This window comes from Zophobas morio, unplaced genomic scaffold (assembly GCF_036711695.1).
Source record: "Zophobas morio isolate AGI-343-1 ecotype UQ-CSIRO unplaced genomic scaffold, CSIRO_AGI_Zmor_V1 ptg000005l, whole genome shotgun sequence".
Lineage (NCBI taxonomy): Eukaryota > Metazoa > Arthropoda > Insecta > Coleoptera > Tenebrionidae > Zophobas > Zophobas morio.
Genome location: NW_026972110.1, coordinates 16,113,785 through 16,132,588, shown reverse-complemented (window position 1 = coordinate 16,132,588; position 18,804 = coordinate 16,113,785). Strand labels below are relative to the sequence as shown.

The 18,804-nt window shown below is 34.3% G+C and overlaps 2 protein-coding genes and 1 long non-coding RNA gene across 3 annotated transcripts; 2 read left to right on the top strand and 1 right to left on the bottom strand.

Annotated features, from left to right (window-relative positions):
- Window positions 1–166: 166 nt before the first annotated feature.
- LOC135122849 (transcription initiation factor TFIID subunit 5) lies at window positions 167–9,567 on the top strand. The gene is made up of 6 exons (XM_064047304.1): window positions 167–312; window positions 360–945; window positions 999–1,326; window positions 1,379–1,535; window positions 8,614–8,934; window positions 8,992–9,567. Exons 1-6 carry the CDS (start codon window positions 241–243, stop codon window positions 9,499–9,501), a joined length of 1,974 nt encoding a protein of 657 aa, XP_063903374.1. The 5' UTR covers window positions 167–240; the 3' UTR covers window positions 9,502–9,567.
- Window positions 9,568–11,782: 2,215 nt separating this feature from the next.
- Window positions 11,783–13,658, top strand: LOC135120075 (uncharacterized). Its single transcript, XR_010278492.1, has 3 exons — window positions 11,783–11,893; window positions 12,857–12,978; window positions 13,488–13,658. It is a non-coding gene; the product is annotated as an uncharacterized LOC135120075 (long non-coding RNA).
- Window positions 13,659–13,692: 34 nt separating this feature from the next.
- Window positions 13,693–18,432, bottom strand: LOC135122848 (FMR1-interacting protein NUFIP1-like). Its single transcript, XM_064047303.1, has 3 exons — window positions 17,566–18,432; window positions 14,584–14,983; window positions 13,693–14,531 (listed from the first exon to the last, which is right to left on the bottom strand). The coding sequence occupies exons 1-3, from the start codon at window positions 18,283–18,285 to the stop codon at window positions 13,903–13,905; spliced, it is 1,749 nt and encodes a 582-aa protein (XP_063903373.1). The 5' UTR covers window positions 18,286–18,432; the 3' UTR covers window positions 13,693–13,902.
- Window positions 18,433–18,804: the final 372 nt, after the last annotated feature.

The following is an 18,804-nucleotide window of genomic DNA, read 5'->3' as shown; positions in this document are numbered from 1 at the left end:
TACTGTGACTAAAGTAGGCCGATTTGTATTTTGTTGTTATAAAGAAAATTAGGCACCTTAAGACAATTTCGTTTTAAATTAATTGAAAAAGGCGGTTGGTATTGACAATCACTAAACATTCTTTTGTTAGGGATTTTCTCACTACTTCTTAGTTTGATTTATTGATTGTTGTTGGCTTGTTGCGTTCCAAAAAAGCTAGGTTAGAAGTGTGACATTTTTACGATGAACAATAAATAGAAAATGAGCACGGACGACATGGATAAATCGCAGCTTGCAGCAGTTCTGCAAATTTTAAAAAAATATAACCTTAAGGTAACCTAGTGAAACATGTGTGAGTCGTAATTACATTTTTTTAACAGGGCACTGAAGAACTCCTTCGAAAGGAAGCTAATTTGAGTAGTAATTTAGGGGATGGTTCTCTACAACAAAGTTCCGATGTTAGCAGTGTTTTAACGGGATATAAGAGTGATGGTGATCCTGAAACTTATGAAGATTGTTACATGGAACTGAAACGTTTTGTTGAGGGTTCACTCGATATATACAAACATGAACTAGGGATGATTTTATATCCAGTCTTGGTTCACATGTATTTGGAATTAGTTTATAATGGACACACTGAAAAGGCAATAAATTTAATGAGAAAGTTTGGGCCTGAACAAGACCCTTATTATCAAGATGACCTCAGAAAATTGGCTTTGGTTACTAAAAGGGATCACATGAATGGAAATGAATTGACAGATACTTTTAAATCAAACCAGTTTATTATCAGGATGTCTCGCGACACTTTGTCATTGTTGAAGCGACATTTGAATGATAAAAAAGCGTCAGTGTTATTAAACATCATTCAAGAACATTTGTACTTTGATATGTATGAAGGTGTTGCGAGGAATAAGAATCAAATTGATGCTACTTCAGGAGCTGTGGGTGGTGAAGCAAAACGTCAAGGTGCATTTTTATTATAATAATTTTTTACAAGTATATAATTTTAAATGTTTCAGATAATAAGACCAAAGTCTATTATGGCATACCCAAAGCGCCAGACATCCAGTCTTTAGCCGCACCAGTTGAAGATGAAGATGAAGCAGCTGACCAAGATAATCCTGACAAACCCAAGAAGAAAAAAGCAAAGAAAGATCCTCTATTTTCAAAGAAAACAAAAAATGATCCTAATGCGCCACCTTCTGACAGGATTCCTGTTCCAGATTTGAAGGACAATGATAAGTTGGAAAAGATCAAGGCTTATAGAGAGGCTTCAAAAAGAGTGACTTTGGGACCAGAGTATCTACCTTCAGTGTGTTGTTACACCTTATTAAATGCAAATTATACGTAAGTTTTCTATTTATGTGATAGTATTTGGTGGTAATTGTGTGGATTTTAGAGTTACTTGTGCTGAAATCACAGAAGATTCCAGTATGTTGGCTGTTGGTTTTAGTGATTCCATTGTAAAAGTTTGGACGTTAGTTCCCCAAAAACTAAAATCTATGAAAACTGCTGAACAATTACAAGATGTTAATGTTGATGCAGAAGACGTTTTGGTAAGTATATTTGGCAGTGATTAAGTTTTTTGGGTTTTTCAATGATGATGGAAAAAAAATGAATGACTGATTATAATAACTGTAATTATTACAGTGATTTTTACATATTTTGTGTTTTTTTTTGTCTCAGTTTACGGAAATGGAAAACGGGGATAAATTAGGGATAATTAGTAATATTTCTCCCTCTATTATTCATCAATTTAGCGTGTTTTTTTACCTCGTTAAGAGCCTGAAAGCTGAAGATAAAAGAAAAACGAGCTCTGCTGGAAGCCTTTGATTTAAACAATCATAATAATTTTTCTTAATAAATAAATCCAAACGCACTAAAATTACTTAGCGAACTGTTGACAACTTGACGCTGTTAATCCGAGTTAGCATTAGCCAAATTCTAAAGACACCTCTTTTTTGTTTATATTAAGGCGATGTATTTTTAGTATGTTCACATCATAAATATCCACCAACGCGCTGATTTACATTGTAGACAACTGTCAACGGCAATTTAGGTTAAATTTTGCTTTCAAGCATGTAGCATGTGCTAAAATTAAAGAATTACAATGCATCCGTCATCGTAGAACACACTTTTCTTACACTTATTATGTAAGAAAATAGAAAATAAATTGGGATTATTACGAATTTAAAAAAAAATTGGTCGAAAGTTATTTCGACAGCCCAACAAATCCCGCAAAAACCAGTGGCGTAAATAATACTGCCGCAGCCGGTATAAATTCCAAGGGGGCGCGGTCCGTACAATATCAAATAAACATATTTAAAGCAGATAACAAACGGGAAAAAATGCTTTTCACAAAAATCAAAAAAACTGGAAATTCGAAATATCGAACAATCGAAAAATTCAATAATTGAAAAATCTCAAAACTGAGACATCGAAAAATTGAAAAGTCGGGAAATCGAAATTGAAAATCGAAAAGCCCAAAAACCGAGAAACCGAAAAATTAAAAAAAAAATCAAGAAATTGAGTAATTCCGAAACACAAATGACTAAAAACTGGGAAATCGAAAGATCAAAACATAGAAGTCTCGAAAAATCGAACGAAAAACTGGAAAATCTAAAATTTTAAAAATTGAAAAATTTTGAAAATGGAGAAATATCGAAGAACTGAAAAATCGAGAAATCGAAAAGTTCGAAAATTGAAGAATCGAAAACCTGAAAAATCAAGAAATTGAAATCTCGAAAACAGAAAAATTGGAAAATTGAAGACCCGAAAAATCGAAACATCGAAAAATTGAAAAACTGAAACAAATTGAGAAATCGAAAAGTTTAAAAGTGAAAAATTTAGAATTAAAAAGTGACAATTTTGGAACCAAAAAAATCGATAAATCGCAAAATTGAAATATCAAAAAATGAGAAATTGAACAACCGAAGTATCAAAACAGAAATCTCGATAAATCGAACGAAAAACTGGATAACCTAAAATTTGAAAAATTGAAAAATAGAGAGATATCGAAGAACTGAAAAATCGAAAAATCTTTAAAAAATAGAAAAATTGAAAAATCAGAACGCCCAAAAACCGAGAAATCGAAAAATTCGAATATTGAAGAATGACAAATGAAAAATTGGGAAACTGAAAAATTGAAATCTCGAAACATCGAAAAATTTGAAAATTGTAAAGCCGAAAAATGGAAACATCGAAAAATTGAAACATCAAAAAATCGAGAAGTCAAAAAATTGAGAAATCCGAATGACCCAAAATCGAAAAATTTAAAACTGACAAAAAAACGATAAATCGCAAAATTGAATATCGAAAAATGAGAAATTGAACAATCGAATGATCAAAACATCGAAATCTGGATAAATCGAACGAAAAACTGGAAAATCTAAAATTTTAAAATTTGAAAAATATCTAAAACATGAAAAATTAGAAAATTGAAGAATCGAAAAACTGAAAAATCAAGAAATCGAATAACTTCAAAACACAAAATGAGGAAAAATTGGGAAATCGAAAAACTGAAATCTCGAAACATCGAAAAAAAATTGGAAAATCGATAAGCCAAAAAATCGAAACATCGTAAAAGTGAAAAACTGAAAAATCGAGAAATCGACACATCAAAAAATCGAGCAGTTGAAAAATTGAGAAATTAAAATAACCGAAAATCGAAAAGTTTAAAATTGAAAAATTTAGAATAAAAAAAAAGTGAAAAGTTTAGAACAAAAAAAATTCGTTAAATCGCAAAATTGAAATATCGAAAAATAAGAAATTGAACAATCGAAAGATCTAAACATAGAAATCTCGATAAATCGAACAAAAAACTGGATAACCTAAAATTTGAAAAATTGAAAAGTAGAGAAATATCTAAAGATCAAAACATAGAAATCTTGATAAATCGGATGAAAAATTGGAAAATCTAAAATTTAAAAATTTGAAAAATCGGAAAGTAGAGAAACATCAAAGAACTGAAAAATTGAAAAATCAAAATGCCCAAAAACCGAGAAATCGAAAATTGAGGAATCGAAAAACTGAAAAATCAATAAATTGAATGATCCTAAATCACAGTTATAAAATTGGGAAATCGAAAGATTGAAATCTCCAAACATCCAAAAATTGGAAAGTTGAAAAGCCAAAAAATCGAAACATCGAAAAATTGAAACACCAAAAAATTGAGAAATCGAAATGACCCAAAATCGAAAAGTCTAAAATTGAAAAATTTAGAACAAAAAAAATCGATAAATAGCAAAATTGAAATATCGAAAAATGAGAAATTGAACAATCGAAAGACCAAAACATAGAAATCTCGATAAATCGAACGAAAAACTGGAAAATCTAAAATTTAAAATTTTGAAAAATTTAAAAATAGCGGAATATCGAAGAACTGAAAAATCGAGAAATCGAAAAATCTTTAAAAAATAGAAAAATCGAAAAGCCCAAAAGCCGGGAAATTGAAAAATGGAAAAACTGAAAAATCAAGAAATTGAATAATTCCAAAACACAAATGGCGAACAATTGGGAAATCGAAAAATCTTTAAAAAAGTAGAAAAATTGAAAAGCTCAAAAACCGAGAAATCGAAAAATTCGAAAATTGACGAATCGAAAAAATGAAAAATCAATAAATTGAATAATTCTAAATCACAAATGAAAAATTGGGAAATCGAAAGATTGAAATCTCGCAAACATCGAAAAATTCAAAAGCCGATAAATCGAAACACCAAAAAACTGCAACACCAAAAAATCGAGAAGTTGAAAAATTGAGCAACCGAAATGACTCGAAATTGAAAAATTTAGAATGAAAAAAAGTGAAAAATTTAGTACAAAAAAATCGATAAATTGCAAAATTGAAATATCGAAAAATGAGAAAATGAACAATCGAAAGATCAAAATACATATAGAAATCTCGATAAATCGAACGAAAAACTGGAAAATCTAAAATTTAAAAATTTGAAAAATTGAAAATTTTAAAAATTGAAAAGTAGAGAACTATCGAAGAACTGAAAAATCGAAAAATTCGAAAATTGAAAAACTGAAAAATCATTAAATTGAACAATTCTAAATCACAAATAACGAAAAATTGGGAAATCGAAAGATTGAAATCTTGAAACATCGAAAAATTGAAAAACTGAAACATCAAAAAACCGAGAAGTCGAAAAATTTGAGGAATCGAAATGACCCAAAATTGAAAAGTTTAAATTGAAAAATTTAGAATGAAAAAAAAAAGTGAAAAATCTACAACCAAAAAAAAAAATTGATAAATTGCAAAACTGAAATATCGAAAAATGAGAAATTGAACAATTAAAAAATCAATACATAGAAATCTCAGTAAACCGAACGAAAAACTGAAAACTTTTAAAATTCGAAAAATTGGAAAATTAAAACATCGAGAAATCGAAAAATTAAAGCCGTGAAAAATGCGAAAACTGAAATATTGAAAAATTGAAGAATCGATAAATTGAAAGATCCCAAACGAGGGTCATCGAAAAACTGAGAAATCGAGAAATCGAATCATTGAATAGTCGAGAAATTGATAAATCAAAAATTCGATTAATCCAGAAATTGCGAAAAATGGAAAAATCGAAAATTTAGAAACGTCAAAAATTGAAAAATCGTGGAAATTATATATCGGGAAATTGAGAAATCGAAGTCGAAAATTTTAAAAATCGAAAAATCGAGGTAAATCGAATCATTGAAAAGTCGAGAAATTGAAAAATCAAAAATTCGATTAATCGTGAAATTGAGACAAATGGAAAAATCGAAAATTTGAAGAATCGAGAAATTAAAGAATCGAAAAATTTAAAAATCAAGAATTTGAAAAATAAAAAAAACGAAAAATCGAAGTGGGTTATATCAACAATTTTGTTTTTTTTTTCCAAAAAATCCCGATGTCTAGGATAAAAATTCGAATTCATAAACAAGTGCAGGACTATGTTACTTAACATTTAAATAACAATTCGGATAAATTTTTTACCACTTTATATTTTTTTACAAAAATCTGGACGCCAAAGTTAAAAATTCAAGACAGATTCATAAGCCACAAATGGAGGAGTACGTTATTTTATAAAATTTAAATATCATTTACTGTTAGTTGTAAAATTTGGGATGACGTCATTCATGATGTTGGTGGAGATAAGCATCAGACAAATTTTGGTTAGCGTTTTACCATTTAAACGATATTCCTAACTAACATACAACACTGAATTACTCGATTACAATACTTTCTTAGCTTACGCTTGGCAAGTAAAATGCTTTTAAACCGAACATATTTCACGTGCTATAAAAAAAAAAGAAAAACGTTTCAAAAAATCACCCAGTGTATGGAAAGAAAGGATTTTCCTTTTACTGTCCACTGAGAAATTTCTCGAATTCATTTATTGCCTAATATTTTTGAGATATATGTTAATATACAGCCTGACTGGGGTTTATTGTGACAGATTTTAAGGGGTGATAGTTTGCATTATTTTGAGTAAAAAACCTTAATAACATTTACAGCTCAGACTTATTCCAAAAGAGTTATAGAATACACAAATTTCATAGCCCACCGGTTGAAAACCGCTGGAATTCACCTGATATATTGAAATTTTTACAGTTGTTTTATTAGAAACCATGACAATAAATTCAATAATAAAATAATACTTCTGTTTGACAATTTGTCAAAGTATCTGTGAACATGTTTTAATAAATTTAAGATGGATGTCAATGGGTATTCACTTAGAGAATTAGCGGACATTCATTTAATTTATGGAGAGGCACGCGGAGTAGCCCGTGTGGCAGTGCGTTTGTATGGCACTCGTTTCCCTCACCGACGGTTACCCTCAAGAAGAATGTTTCAAGATCTGCACCAGCGACTCCAAGAAACGGGATCCTTGTTACCTAGAAGAGTAGAACGAGGTCCACAACGCCCTCAGCGAATTGTCAACATTGAAGAAGAGGTGTTGGATGTTGTACATGATGATCCTGGAATTAGTACAAGATGCCTTGCCAAACGATTTAATGTGTCTCAATGGACCATTTGGAGAACACTACGAGAACAGTTGTTATATCCATACCATGTTCAGCGTGTACAAGCTCTATCTCCAGCTGATTATCAACCCCGTTTTGCATTTTGTAGTTGGTTTCTACGAAAGGTAGAAAAAAATCCAGACTTTCCTCGTATTATTTTGGCATCAGACGAGGCAGGATTTACGCGTGGGGGAATTTTTATTTATCACAACGTTCACGTTTGGGCAGATGAAAATCCGCATGCCATAAGACAAACCCGTTTTCAGCAGGAGTTTTCAATTAATCTATGGGCCGGTATTGTAAACAATTATCTTATAGGACCTTTTGAACTACCCCCGCGGTTAACGGGTGCCATTTATTGGCGATTTTTAAGAAGAAATTTACAGGAATTGTTGGAAGAAGTGCCGCTACATATCCGGGAAAGTATGTGGTTTCTACATGATGGGGCGCCACCTCATTTTAGCCGTCTGGTACGACAGTTTTTAAATGTTCAATTCCCTGAAAAATGGATCGGGCGAGGCGGGGCTCAGCATTGGCCTGCCAGATCTCCCGATTTGAATCCGCTAGATTTTTTCTTTTGGGGCCACATGAAGTCGTTGGTTTATACAGAAGAGATCAGAACAGAATATCACCTCAGACAACGAATCCATGAAGCCACCAATATCATTCGCGGGGACCCGGAAATGCTCCAACGAGTGCAGGAGCAATGGATTCGTCGTGCCAATGCTTGTGTGAGAATGAATGGAGCTCATTTTGAGCATTTGCTTTAATAAGGTGTTTAAAAATAAATAAAACTACTAACAGTAGTATTTAATTTTTTCTACTTCCCTTTAAAATCTGGCACAATATACCCCACTCACCCTGTATATGATTTGAGGTAGTACCTACTGTCCTTCAAAGGTACGCATGCGTACAAAAAGTCGAATAAAGTATAGTATATCATCGACAAAATTCTTGTAACAAAATAACATAAATAAATTATAATCAATGATCTTATATTGTCCATATTTTGAAGGTCGACCACTTGTTGATCGTAATAAAATCCTCGACGGACAATTTAATGATGCAAGCGCATTAAAATTTAACATCTCGTCTAAAAGTTCTATTAGAAAACGATGGCAACAGAGATTATGATACTTGGGTGACACCTCAGAAGCTCAGATCACCTGTTGTCATATATATTTCCGACGTAAATTGCCATGCTAATGGATCTTAAAAATGTGAATCAAGTTTACATATCAATCATACGGCTGTTTATTTTTGGTACCTTTGATTTTTTCTTTTTTAAAATTTTATATTGTAATCTTCAAAACTGAAGTCAAGAAATTAATGAGCACTAAATAATACTACTAAAAAACAAATCTGCTTCAATCAAAAACAACAAAAAATGTAAACCAACGCAAAAATAGCATGTTACCAACTGTAAACACCGGCGCCGAATTGACATCAACAAAGAACTACACTCAGGTGAAATCATTTTTATTTATTTAAATCGAATTTGGCAGCGACGACTTACCTGTCAACGTGGAAGCTTTCCAAAATATCAGCTAAATGCTGCATGGTAAATTGTTATGATTTGTTTTGATCAAATGTTCCCGACAAACTAGACGAAAACAACTAATCACCTCTTTTAAGGCAAGAATGATGGACGAACGCTCCGGCGAGACCTCCAGATCGCTGTACGGCCACGCAGGACCCGTTTACTCCGTATCGTTTTCGCCAGACCGGACTTTACTGCTGAGTTGTTCCGAAGATACGACAATCCGGTTATGGAGCCTGCAAATCTGGACGTGTCTTGTGGTCTACAAAGGCCACATGTTTCCGGTCTGGGACGTGAAATTTTCGCCCTTGGGCTACTATTTCGCATCAGCTTCGTACGACAGGACTGCCAGACTCTGGGCCACAGACCATTATCAACCTTTACGGTTATTTGCGGGCCACTTCTCCGACGTTGATGTAATTTGGCTATTTTAAATTTAACGTTTCCCGACTTATTTATTTCTTTTTTTATAGTGTGTACAGTTTCACCCGAACTCTAATTATGTGGCAACGGGATCCAGCGATCGACGGGTTTGTCTGTGGGATTGCACCACCGGAAACCACGTCCGGCTAATGACGGGCCATAAATCGCCCATTATGTCTTTGGCTTTTAGCGTTTGCGGGAGATTTTTGGCGTCAGCGGGGGCAGATTGTAAAGTTTTAATTTGGGATTTGTCTCATGGACATCTTGTGGCCGAGCTTACGGGACACGAGAAGGCTATTCATGCGCTGGCTTTCAGCAGGTGCGGGAACATTTTGGTTTCAGGAGGCTTGGATTGCATGCTGAAAGTGTGGGATTTTACTAAACTCACTGAAGAGATTAGCTCGGAAGAGGTAAATGTGTCGCATAATCCCGACGTTCGAATCGGGGACGACTATTTACTGCGAAGTTTTGCCACGAAAAGTTCACCTTTGATCAGTCTTCACTTTACGCGAAGAAATCTGTTACTTGCTGTTGGGATGTTTGATGGTGTTCCTACGTAATTTATTTAAAGAAGTGTACTTTTATATTTACATAGATTTATTTAGAATAAACTCTTTTTTAATTAAGATGTTTTTTGTTGGGCTTAATTTTATGAATCGCGAAATCTCCAGAAATAACACAAAAATTTCAAAATAGAATAGTGGGTTGAAAATAAACAGTGTCAACAACATTAAAAATGTGTGTGCCAGGACGTTTAAGAACCCTGCCAGAGTTATTATTTATTTAATATTTTCTATATGACGAAGTGAAGTTTAAAATAATATTGCATAAAAATATCGGCATCAAAACGGTTATGTCATTGTTTGGCGATCTGGGCCGCACAACAAAATATTGGCAGGAAAATGATGGCGTAAAACTATTCTTTTTTCACTCTGAAATAATTAGTTCTGTTTAACCAAGTTGGTTTTGGCATGCGGTCAAAAATAATGTAAACATGGATGTATTTTCGAAACAAATTCCGTTATGATTTGAAATTAATTTTCTTATGTAATTACGAGACAAGTGATGAGATCAGCCTTTGCTGTTATTGTAGTAGTGAGGCGTAAACAGGCGTTTGAAAATTTTACAGCAACAGTAAAAAATTAACTCGCAGAGAAAAAAAATGTAATGATCGTAAATCTTGTCGATTTTTAAAAATAAAACCTTTGAAAACAAAGCTTTACAATCGCAAAACAAGTAGCTGCTTTGAGTCTCATTAAAAAATTGAAAACAAATGTATTTACGTGGAAAGTGGATTTAAAGCGTTTTCAGAGTAATGCGCCGTAAAGTTTATGAAGTTAACTACCAATAACTACGGAAAACTTATAACAGGATATACTGTGAATTACTGCGACTATTTTTAACGCATTTCGTGAGAGAATTGTTTGTCTTCCAAGATCATAAATACGAAACGGAGAAAGTGTACTTGATAATCGAAAATTCTCACAATTGACTGACCAATTTTTTTCTTATTTCAAATATCAATAATCTTGAATTAATTATTATAGTAATAATTATACGGCGTGTTCGTGTATGATTTGTCACAGATGAATGTGGTAAAGATAAATTAGGAAACATTTTTCTTGTTTTAAAAAGAAAAATATTCCCGAATTTTTCTTACGTGTCGCGACGCCTCAGTTCACTTCTTTTTTGGCTTACACTACTTTTTGCCACAAATAACACACTATGATGCGGTACATATCTGTCACGGCCTACGTTATACTTAGAATAAAATGTTAGAATACCTGCAACATTTCTAAAGACGACTTTCATACCACTGTTTATGAAATCTTACATAAAAAACAACAGAAATGGTTATCACGTCTATAATATGGAAATTACTTAGGGAATAAACAGGTCAATTGATTTTTTTAACTGCTTTTTTTACGTCGCTCCTGGTTTGTGACGCCACCAAATTTTGATGATGTCATAAGAAGTTACAAGTTTACATAATACTTTCGAAAAAAAAAAGATAAACGTATCTTTGGGTGTCTTCTATTTAAAAGTACCTCATAAGTTCATCGTAACTAAACAGTTCGAAAGCCAACACAAAATGAACACTGCGTTCTTAAACTAGTTTAAGATAATCTAGATTCGACTTCCTTGTATTATGATTATGAGCAGTCTATACAACTCATTCGTTAATCGTTAAAACACTTAAAATGTGTATAATAAAGACTACTATACTAAATTTAAGTTTCCTGGTATGGTGTTCGAAAGCGCGATCAAAAATGTATATGACGTCATTGTTCAAAAAATAGTAACTATAAATCATTAAAAAAAAAAGTACCTGCTTCAGAGGTTCTGTAAAATAGTAAGATTTTAAATCACTGTATTTATTCAAACCAATTTCCACAACGAGCACATAAACGTACGTTTATTACTCTGAAATCTAGCAGAACAGTGTATCCTGTTACGTAGTAATGGAGCAACAAACATGAAATACATTCCTCTAAAAAAAAATAATCAAGTCTAAAATTCGACAAATTGGCAAATATTAATTTCTGTTTTTTAAGTTTTGTGTGTATAAAAAAACTTGTATACAGTTTCATTTCAAGATTTCAAACTGCACGTTGGAACGTTCGTTCCCAAAAACCGCCAACCATTAAAAAATTGCGGCGTCTAAATAAACATAAATAATTTTCCCGACAAAATCGAACCCCAAGAGCCGGCAACCTGAATCTAAAAATGTTCTGAGCATGACCAATCTTACAACATTGCAAGTATCTGGAAACAGTTTACGGTTGGGATGATGGAGTAACCCCACCCCCAACCGTACGTCATTGGCTGAAAGCTGTGCAGCATTGAGCTGAAACCTGGAAGCCAGAGCATCTTAAGCTGCAAAATAAGTAACATCTGCTGCAAGTGCAAGTAATCCAATTCAGCCTCTTCGTTGGTGCTAGGACGACTTAAGTAAGACTTAGACTTAATTATTATACGCTATCGCTACAACAAAAGCTCGCTGCTTTTCAGTCGGTTAGTCCAGAAGGCGCTAATATTAATCGTTAAGCCCAGTTAGGGTGGTAACGTTAATGAAATTGTCAAGCTGCAACTGGAAAGCTCCAGAAGCTTTTTCTTCAACGGTGTCCACCGATGGACATTTTCCAAGCTGCGCCAGATGCAGCCTTACATAATTTGCACAAATAAGCTCATAAACATGTCCAGCGTTCTTAACATATTGCATGCCTACTTTAAAAATAAACGTGTTTTCGCAAATCTTCGGTAGGTATATAGCGGGATTGAGAGCATCGAATCCGTCGACAGTTGGAGTGTGTCCAACAAACATTAACTATTTTTACCGAAAATTATCGAATTAATCTTCACTTTTCGCGTTTTTTAAAAGTGAAACCAAAAGCAGTAACGCTGCCACATAAATTCATCATATTATCTAATTTCGTGAAAATAGTCGAAGGTTTATAATTTTCAATATTTACACCGCCAAATATTTGGAAAGTGTGAGTGATTCCAAATACACCTGTTTTAACAAGTCGGTTTTTATTACCCGGCCCGCATATAAATAAATCAATTTATCATATTTTGATTTCTCATGTTTCTTCGCGAATGTCGCCAAATTATGCGCTTATTAAAATATACGGAAATATCAGATTGGCACGCGTTCAAATTTTTCTAACTGTTTATACAAGTGTGAACAGAGGTTTATTTAGTGGAACGATTAAAAATTGACATTGTTGGCGAAGGGCATGTAAACAAGCAAGTTCAAGGTGCGAGTCCTCCGAATGATATATCAATTGCGTAACAAAACCTCCATTGTCTAATCCTCGCCTCTTCCATTCATTAAAACCTCGAAATTAATTCCACTAACCCACTTCTGTGTTTTATTTTCAGGTTCTCGAGTAAAATTCTGTTCTATTTCAGTCAAAATGCCAGCCCCGAGTGCAAACGAAACCGGAAATCTGTTGACAACTTACTTGATCCTGATAGCTCTCCTAATAGCCCTCTGGGTGCTATATGCCGGCATTTTACAATAAGTTTTTTCTGTAAGTACAACGCAGCGTCTAATTGGCATAATTATTAATAGAAGAGTATTTATGGCTGGTTAGTTTCGAAAGAACGCCATTATTTCTGACCCATTTTCTTCGTCTCTGATTAATGAATGTGCTGTAAATCATGTTTGGCAGGGAAGGTGCTAAATATAACCAGCGACTTCCATCACTGGATGTTTACATCCACCATTACGCCTGACACAAGCTCCATTAACTTTGTTTGAAATTAGATACAGTAATTAGAAGTTTGGCGCACTTTTAACAACTGATTAACTAAACCATAAGGCGCTGTCAGTAGGAATCATGTCAAATATACATTTAGAGCCAGCTTATACATATAAGTGAGCTTAAGTTAATCACGTACTTAACGAGGTGTTTAGAAACGTCTGATTGGCGTAGTCGGTCACGTGGTACTTTAACGCAATGTCAAAAATTTAACTGAGTCTTGTGCTATAATATTTCGTTGTATACAAAACCGATGATATTAATAACGCAAATTTCAGGGTCGTTATCATCAGTCATTTATTAACCGGACCATACACCTAGCGTAATTATGGATTTAACAGCTGTTTAAAGACAAGTTGCTATTGCAACTTGAGTCAATTATTTGTATTTTTATAAGTATTAAGTACACTATGTTAAGTTTTAAATGTAAATAAACTTTTTTGTTTTTATATTGTTTTTTTTTAATAAACAAAAACACCCACATTCTTACTTCAATACATTTGTATTCTAGAATATAGTTATAAAAAAGATCACAGGAGAATATCAAAAGCGTTATATGTAACAAGAATTAAAAACGAAGTTACTCTGATATTCTTAACATAACTAAAAATACGTTTACACGATAGTTCATAGGAAAATATATTTTACAATATTCGTCAGACCATTGATCACAGAACAGTATTATCTTCAGTTTTAAACATCAGTGCTGCTTTCATTCTTAAAGAAATTATTACTAACAACAAATTGTACACATTGCAAAAGAACATTCCTTTCATGCCGAATTTCGCTGTCTAATAATTTTTCCAATAAAGTTACTCTACGTCTAAAGAATTTCATACGAGAAAATCCCGTTTGTAACGTTTTATTGTCATCTAAACACAGTTTCTTATTTTGTTTCTTACCAGCTACGGTCTTTCTTTTCTTACTTTGTTTCACTACTTTTGCTTCATTTGGTTGTTCATTGGGATATTCCATTGTCTGTTTTTCGATCTTCATTTCAATGGGGGGTCCGTCGTCATCAGACTGATTTTGAACAGCGTTATCTTCTTCGTCTGACATATACGCCCCCATGAGAGCTCCCAGTGCATTATTTAACTCAACCTTAACTTTAGTGTTTGATGATTCCGTCATCCATTCTTCGTCATCATAATCGCTAATTTCTTTTTCTACGTCCTCATGATACAACTCTTGTGTTCCCCGGAAGGGGAACATCGATCCATTCCAGTCGCATTTTTCATCAATAAGTGACTCCTTTGGTTTTTGTTCTGTTTTTACACCGCGCTTCTTTTTCTTAAACGTCTTCTTCTGCTTCACTCGTGAAACTAAAAATCAAGTCAAGTTAGTAGAAAATTAGAAACGACTCTTACGACTTACGTCTGGTTCTATCTTTCCCAAAACGATTCTTTCGCTCTCCGATTTTCTCCCCTCTCTTCAACATCTCTTCTTGCCGTTCGTACCTTTTTTGAACGTTTTCCTTACTAGGATATCGAACTTTTCGCTGTTCGATCCATTTCGCAATTTCTTCAGGTGTATTAACGCTACGGATTTTTTCATACAAACCTGTTACATGTTGCACTTCTATATGTTTTTCGATCAGGCTTGCGTGAGCCGTGTATTGGCAACCCTCCAACCCACATATTTTATGTTCAGATATGTGTTTTTCGTACGAGTGCTGCGAATACAAATCTTGTTCGCAGACATCGCAAAAAAAGAGTTCTTCTGTTTCTGGATTTTCGTCGCATTCTTCTTCAGATTCCCACTGACTTTCGCTAGTCTGTTTTTTGTGAAAAAGAAAATGCACGATTAATTGACATGTTTATGGTGGGTTTGAACGAATATGACGCTTGGTGCAATAAATGCTTACGTTAGAAGTAAATTGGCGTTAATTCCAATTAGTAATTAAACGTCAATCAAACTGACAAGTTATTACTACCATAAAATGAAACAAAAATGGAATTAAATATTCACAGAATTTAGCGTAAGTTATAACTCAAGTTATTCATTCCAACGAAAATTGTACAACGAAACACAAGCGGCAACTGGAATGCTGTTGCACCAAACCTCACACTGATGACAGATCTGCTACATGATCTAGTAAGAAGAAGATAATAGTTGCAAATATGACTTCTTGAAGTTGCTTTACTTTTAAAGTAACTTATGAAAAATTGTGTAACTTACGGGCATTTTCCATGTTTTGCAAGAAAACATTTGAGTTTCTTGAACAGTGAGGTGAAAATTTTAAAAGTCCAACAAATTTGTCTTTGGACATTCACATTGTTCAGTAAACACTGGAGACACGAAATCAAACGTACGATTGTACGTTCACAAAAATTTTAAATACACATTCTTGCAGTTCAACTAAAATCCTTGAACAAAATTAGGTCTACATTGAATATTTAAAACTGACTCGATTTACATCAACAGTCAGAGTTTTGACTCTTGAATAAAGTAAAGTTTTGAATGCTTAATCACACATGGAGACATCATGTGCAAGTATTTTATTCAAGATAAACTCTGCTTACGGTAGAATCAAAATATGATTAGACTTTTTTGAAAACTATTTTATTTCAACACGAATCTAAATTTACAAATATAATTATGGTAGGTATTAACTTCAGCATCTAATGCAAGGTACTAGTGTAAAAATAATAAGATTATGGTAAAAATGATCACAACACAAAGCATTTAACAGATGGATATTGTAATATAAAATGAACTATTTTGCATTTAAGAACATACATTTTGGAGAAAAAAAACTGCAAAATAATGTCTCGATACAATCAAAGTTTCACAAAGACAAATTTACATTTAAAACAATCTAGACAATCCAAAAAACACGAATATTGTGACCAAGAGACCAGAGTTAAGGAGAAAAAAATTGTTGTCGTTTAATAAAATTATGCTGTAGCAACTTCAGTATTTGTGGTCTCAGTTGGAGGCTGAGACGTGTCATTGTTAGTTTGAGTTTCTAAATTTTTGTCCGTCTCTGCCTCGGTATCTTTTTTGCTATCGTCCTGGAAAGAGACCCAAAAAATTTAGATAGATGAATTATAAGTTTCAACACAGAAAAATTTACGATTAGCATTTACCAGAAACAATGAACTCATCGGGGCACTTTAATCAAACATGTCTTTTACTTTCCAGTCATTAACAATCAACATTTTGTACCCAACGTGGGCAAGTACCAAAAGCACAAGAGGCACTAGTGAAAGGGTCACCATCTATATCAAACAATCCTTAGGGTAAACAATTTGGCGGAAATATCAAATATGTTTGATTAAGGAGCTGGCCAATCAGCAGTACTCAAACTAATTCTAAACTACATACTATGCTCGACAAACGGATGTGCAAATGTATGTAGGATAACTTAAGGACGTGAATGATTTGAATTTCACGTTCTTTAAAACCTGTGTAGTTAGTTGGAAAAAAAACAAAACACGTGTCTCACTAAAGCAAGTGCATATATGTGAATAGAGGAAGAATAAATCAATTTTAGTCAGTGTTTCATAATTTCTAAAACAGTTTTCAAAATTAAAAAAAAAAAAAATTCTTACCATTTCAGAAACAAACTATTTCCACAAAAATTTCTTTGTTAATAAACAACAGGAAAAGAGGTGTGACGGCGTAATTTTATTAGAAGTATAAAATTTTAGGACAAGGTTGTATTTTTTTTTATTTCATGAAAATACTTTTTGTAACATAGATATTACCAAAGCAAGATTGCATATCTGGGCATATTAATAGGCATCTGATAATTTTTGTAAACACTAGTGTTTTCTTGAGGGGATGAATAAAGAAATTTTAATCTTACCAAAATTTAAATCTACTTTAAAAACTTCGAAAATTAAAATCGGTTCACAACCTTGCAAACAATTCTAATAATAATTTAATAAAAACCAATTCAACATTTTCTTTCTAACATTATTATTATTTCTTTAAATATCCAAATAACTACCTTCTGATACGACCCACGTTTGAGTACTTCTGTCTTGAGCTACGAATCAATTTCAATTGAAGTTAATTTCATAGAGTTGTAGTCTTTATATTATGTATTGTTTAGCCTAAGTAGTGCTTTGTAAGAAAATATTAAGTGTAAGATTGGTCCCTTAATACTAAAAAAAAAGTGAATCCTAGACAGCACCTTAACATTTTCTTCCTATAATACTGGGTTACAGCTGCTTTGGCACCTGCCTGCATATAGGTGGGGTTTGAAAAGGTGCCCCATCTTAGTGTGCATGGGGTACATGAGATTGTGATTATTATAAAAAATACCTATAAGTGGACGTCTGCTGTATAATCAATAGGTGCTGTTATTCGCGCGAAATTAGTGGCGGGCAAGAGCTGAGGGATACGCACCTCCTGCTGCCCAATGAACTCCATCTCAGCTACGTGGTACATCTGGCTGCACTTTTCTCTCTGACTCCTATACGTAGCCCAGGCCTCCTTATTATCCGGACCTGCACTCTTCGCCGCAGCCAGCAACTCATCCTTCTTCTTGAATTCTTCCTTAATGGCATCCGTAACCCACTTCTTCGTTAAATCTAAATCCTTAACCAAACCTTTCCGCTTCTTCATGATCCTTCCCTTCTGCACCCCCTTGAACATCCCCATGGGGAACTTCCGGTTTCTGTTCATTGGGCCTCCTCGTCTGAAACCCATGCCGCGCATCGGGGGCGGCCCGGGCGGCATACCCATCATGTGTGGCGGGGGCGGCCGCATTCCAGGCGGAGGCGGTCGCATGCCGGGCGGAGGTGGCGGCATCCTGGGGCCTGGTCCCATCATTCTAGGCGGCATCATGGGGCCGCGGGGCAGTCGGGGTGGCGGCGGTCGGGCGCCGCGAGGCGGGGGCGGTCGCATGTTCGGGGGGCCCATCATGGGTCGCATGCCCATCGGGCCGCCGCGGTTTGGCGGAAATGGACCTCGGGGCCTCATCATGGGTGGACTATCAAATGGCGTGAAATTGCCGTTCAATGGCCGACGAGGAAGGGGTTGCCTAGGTTTGCCAAAGCCGTTCCTCGCGCCAATGTTATTTGCGTTACCACGTCTGTTGCCTTTTCCCTGGATAGGAGCGCCCATTGATGGTTACAGCGAAGGGTGAAAAAGGTGAGGTAGTGTCTGCGAGTTTTTTTTGTCACTTTTTGTTGATTTCCTGCACCACACAAAAGCACGCCACTTTTCTCTTGTTACGTCACTTTCGATTTTAACACAGTGCTGCCAACCGAGTTGCCAATCTTGGTAAGTGGTGTCCCTGTTTTGTTTTTAAATTGATTAATTACGAGAATATTTACACTGGAAAAAAGCAAGGTGTGTTTGCACCACGGTTGTAGAATAGATAGGTTGATACACTAGCATACATTTGCATATCCCTGGTCAGCGACGCCAATTGTCGATCGCGTCGCCTGGTTTTTGACGTTTTAGGGACACAGAACTCTATAGGCATCTGTCTATAACCGATGTAATTAATAAAAGAAATCGTACTTATCGACTCCGATCAAATGTCATTTACAAATTTTGTATTGTTCATAAAGCAATGTAAACGAAAATCCCCAAAATAACTAGAATGATTTCCGCTCGACAAGGTAGAGGCGCTAGCTG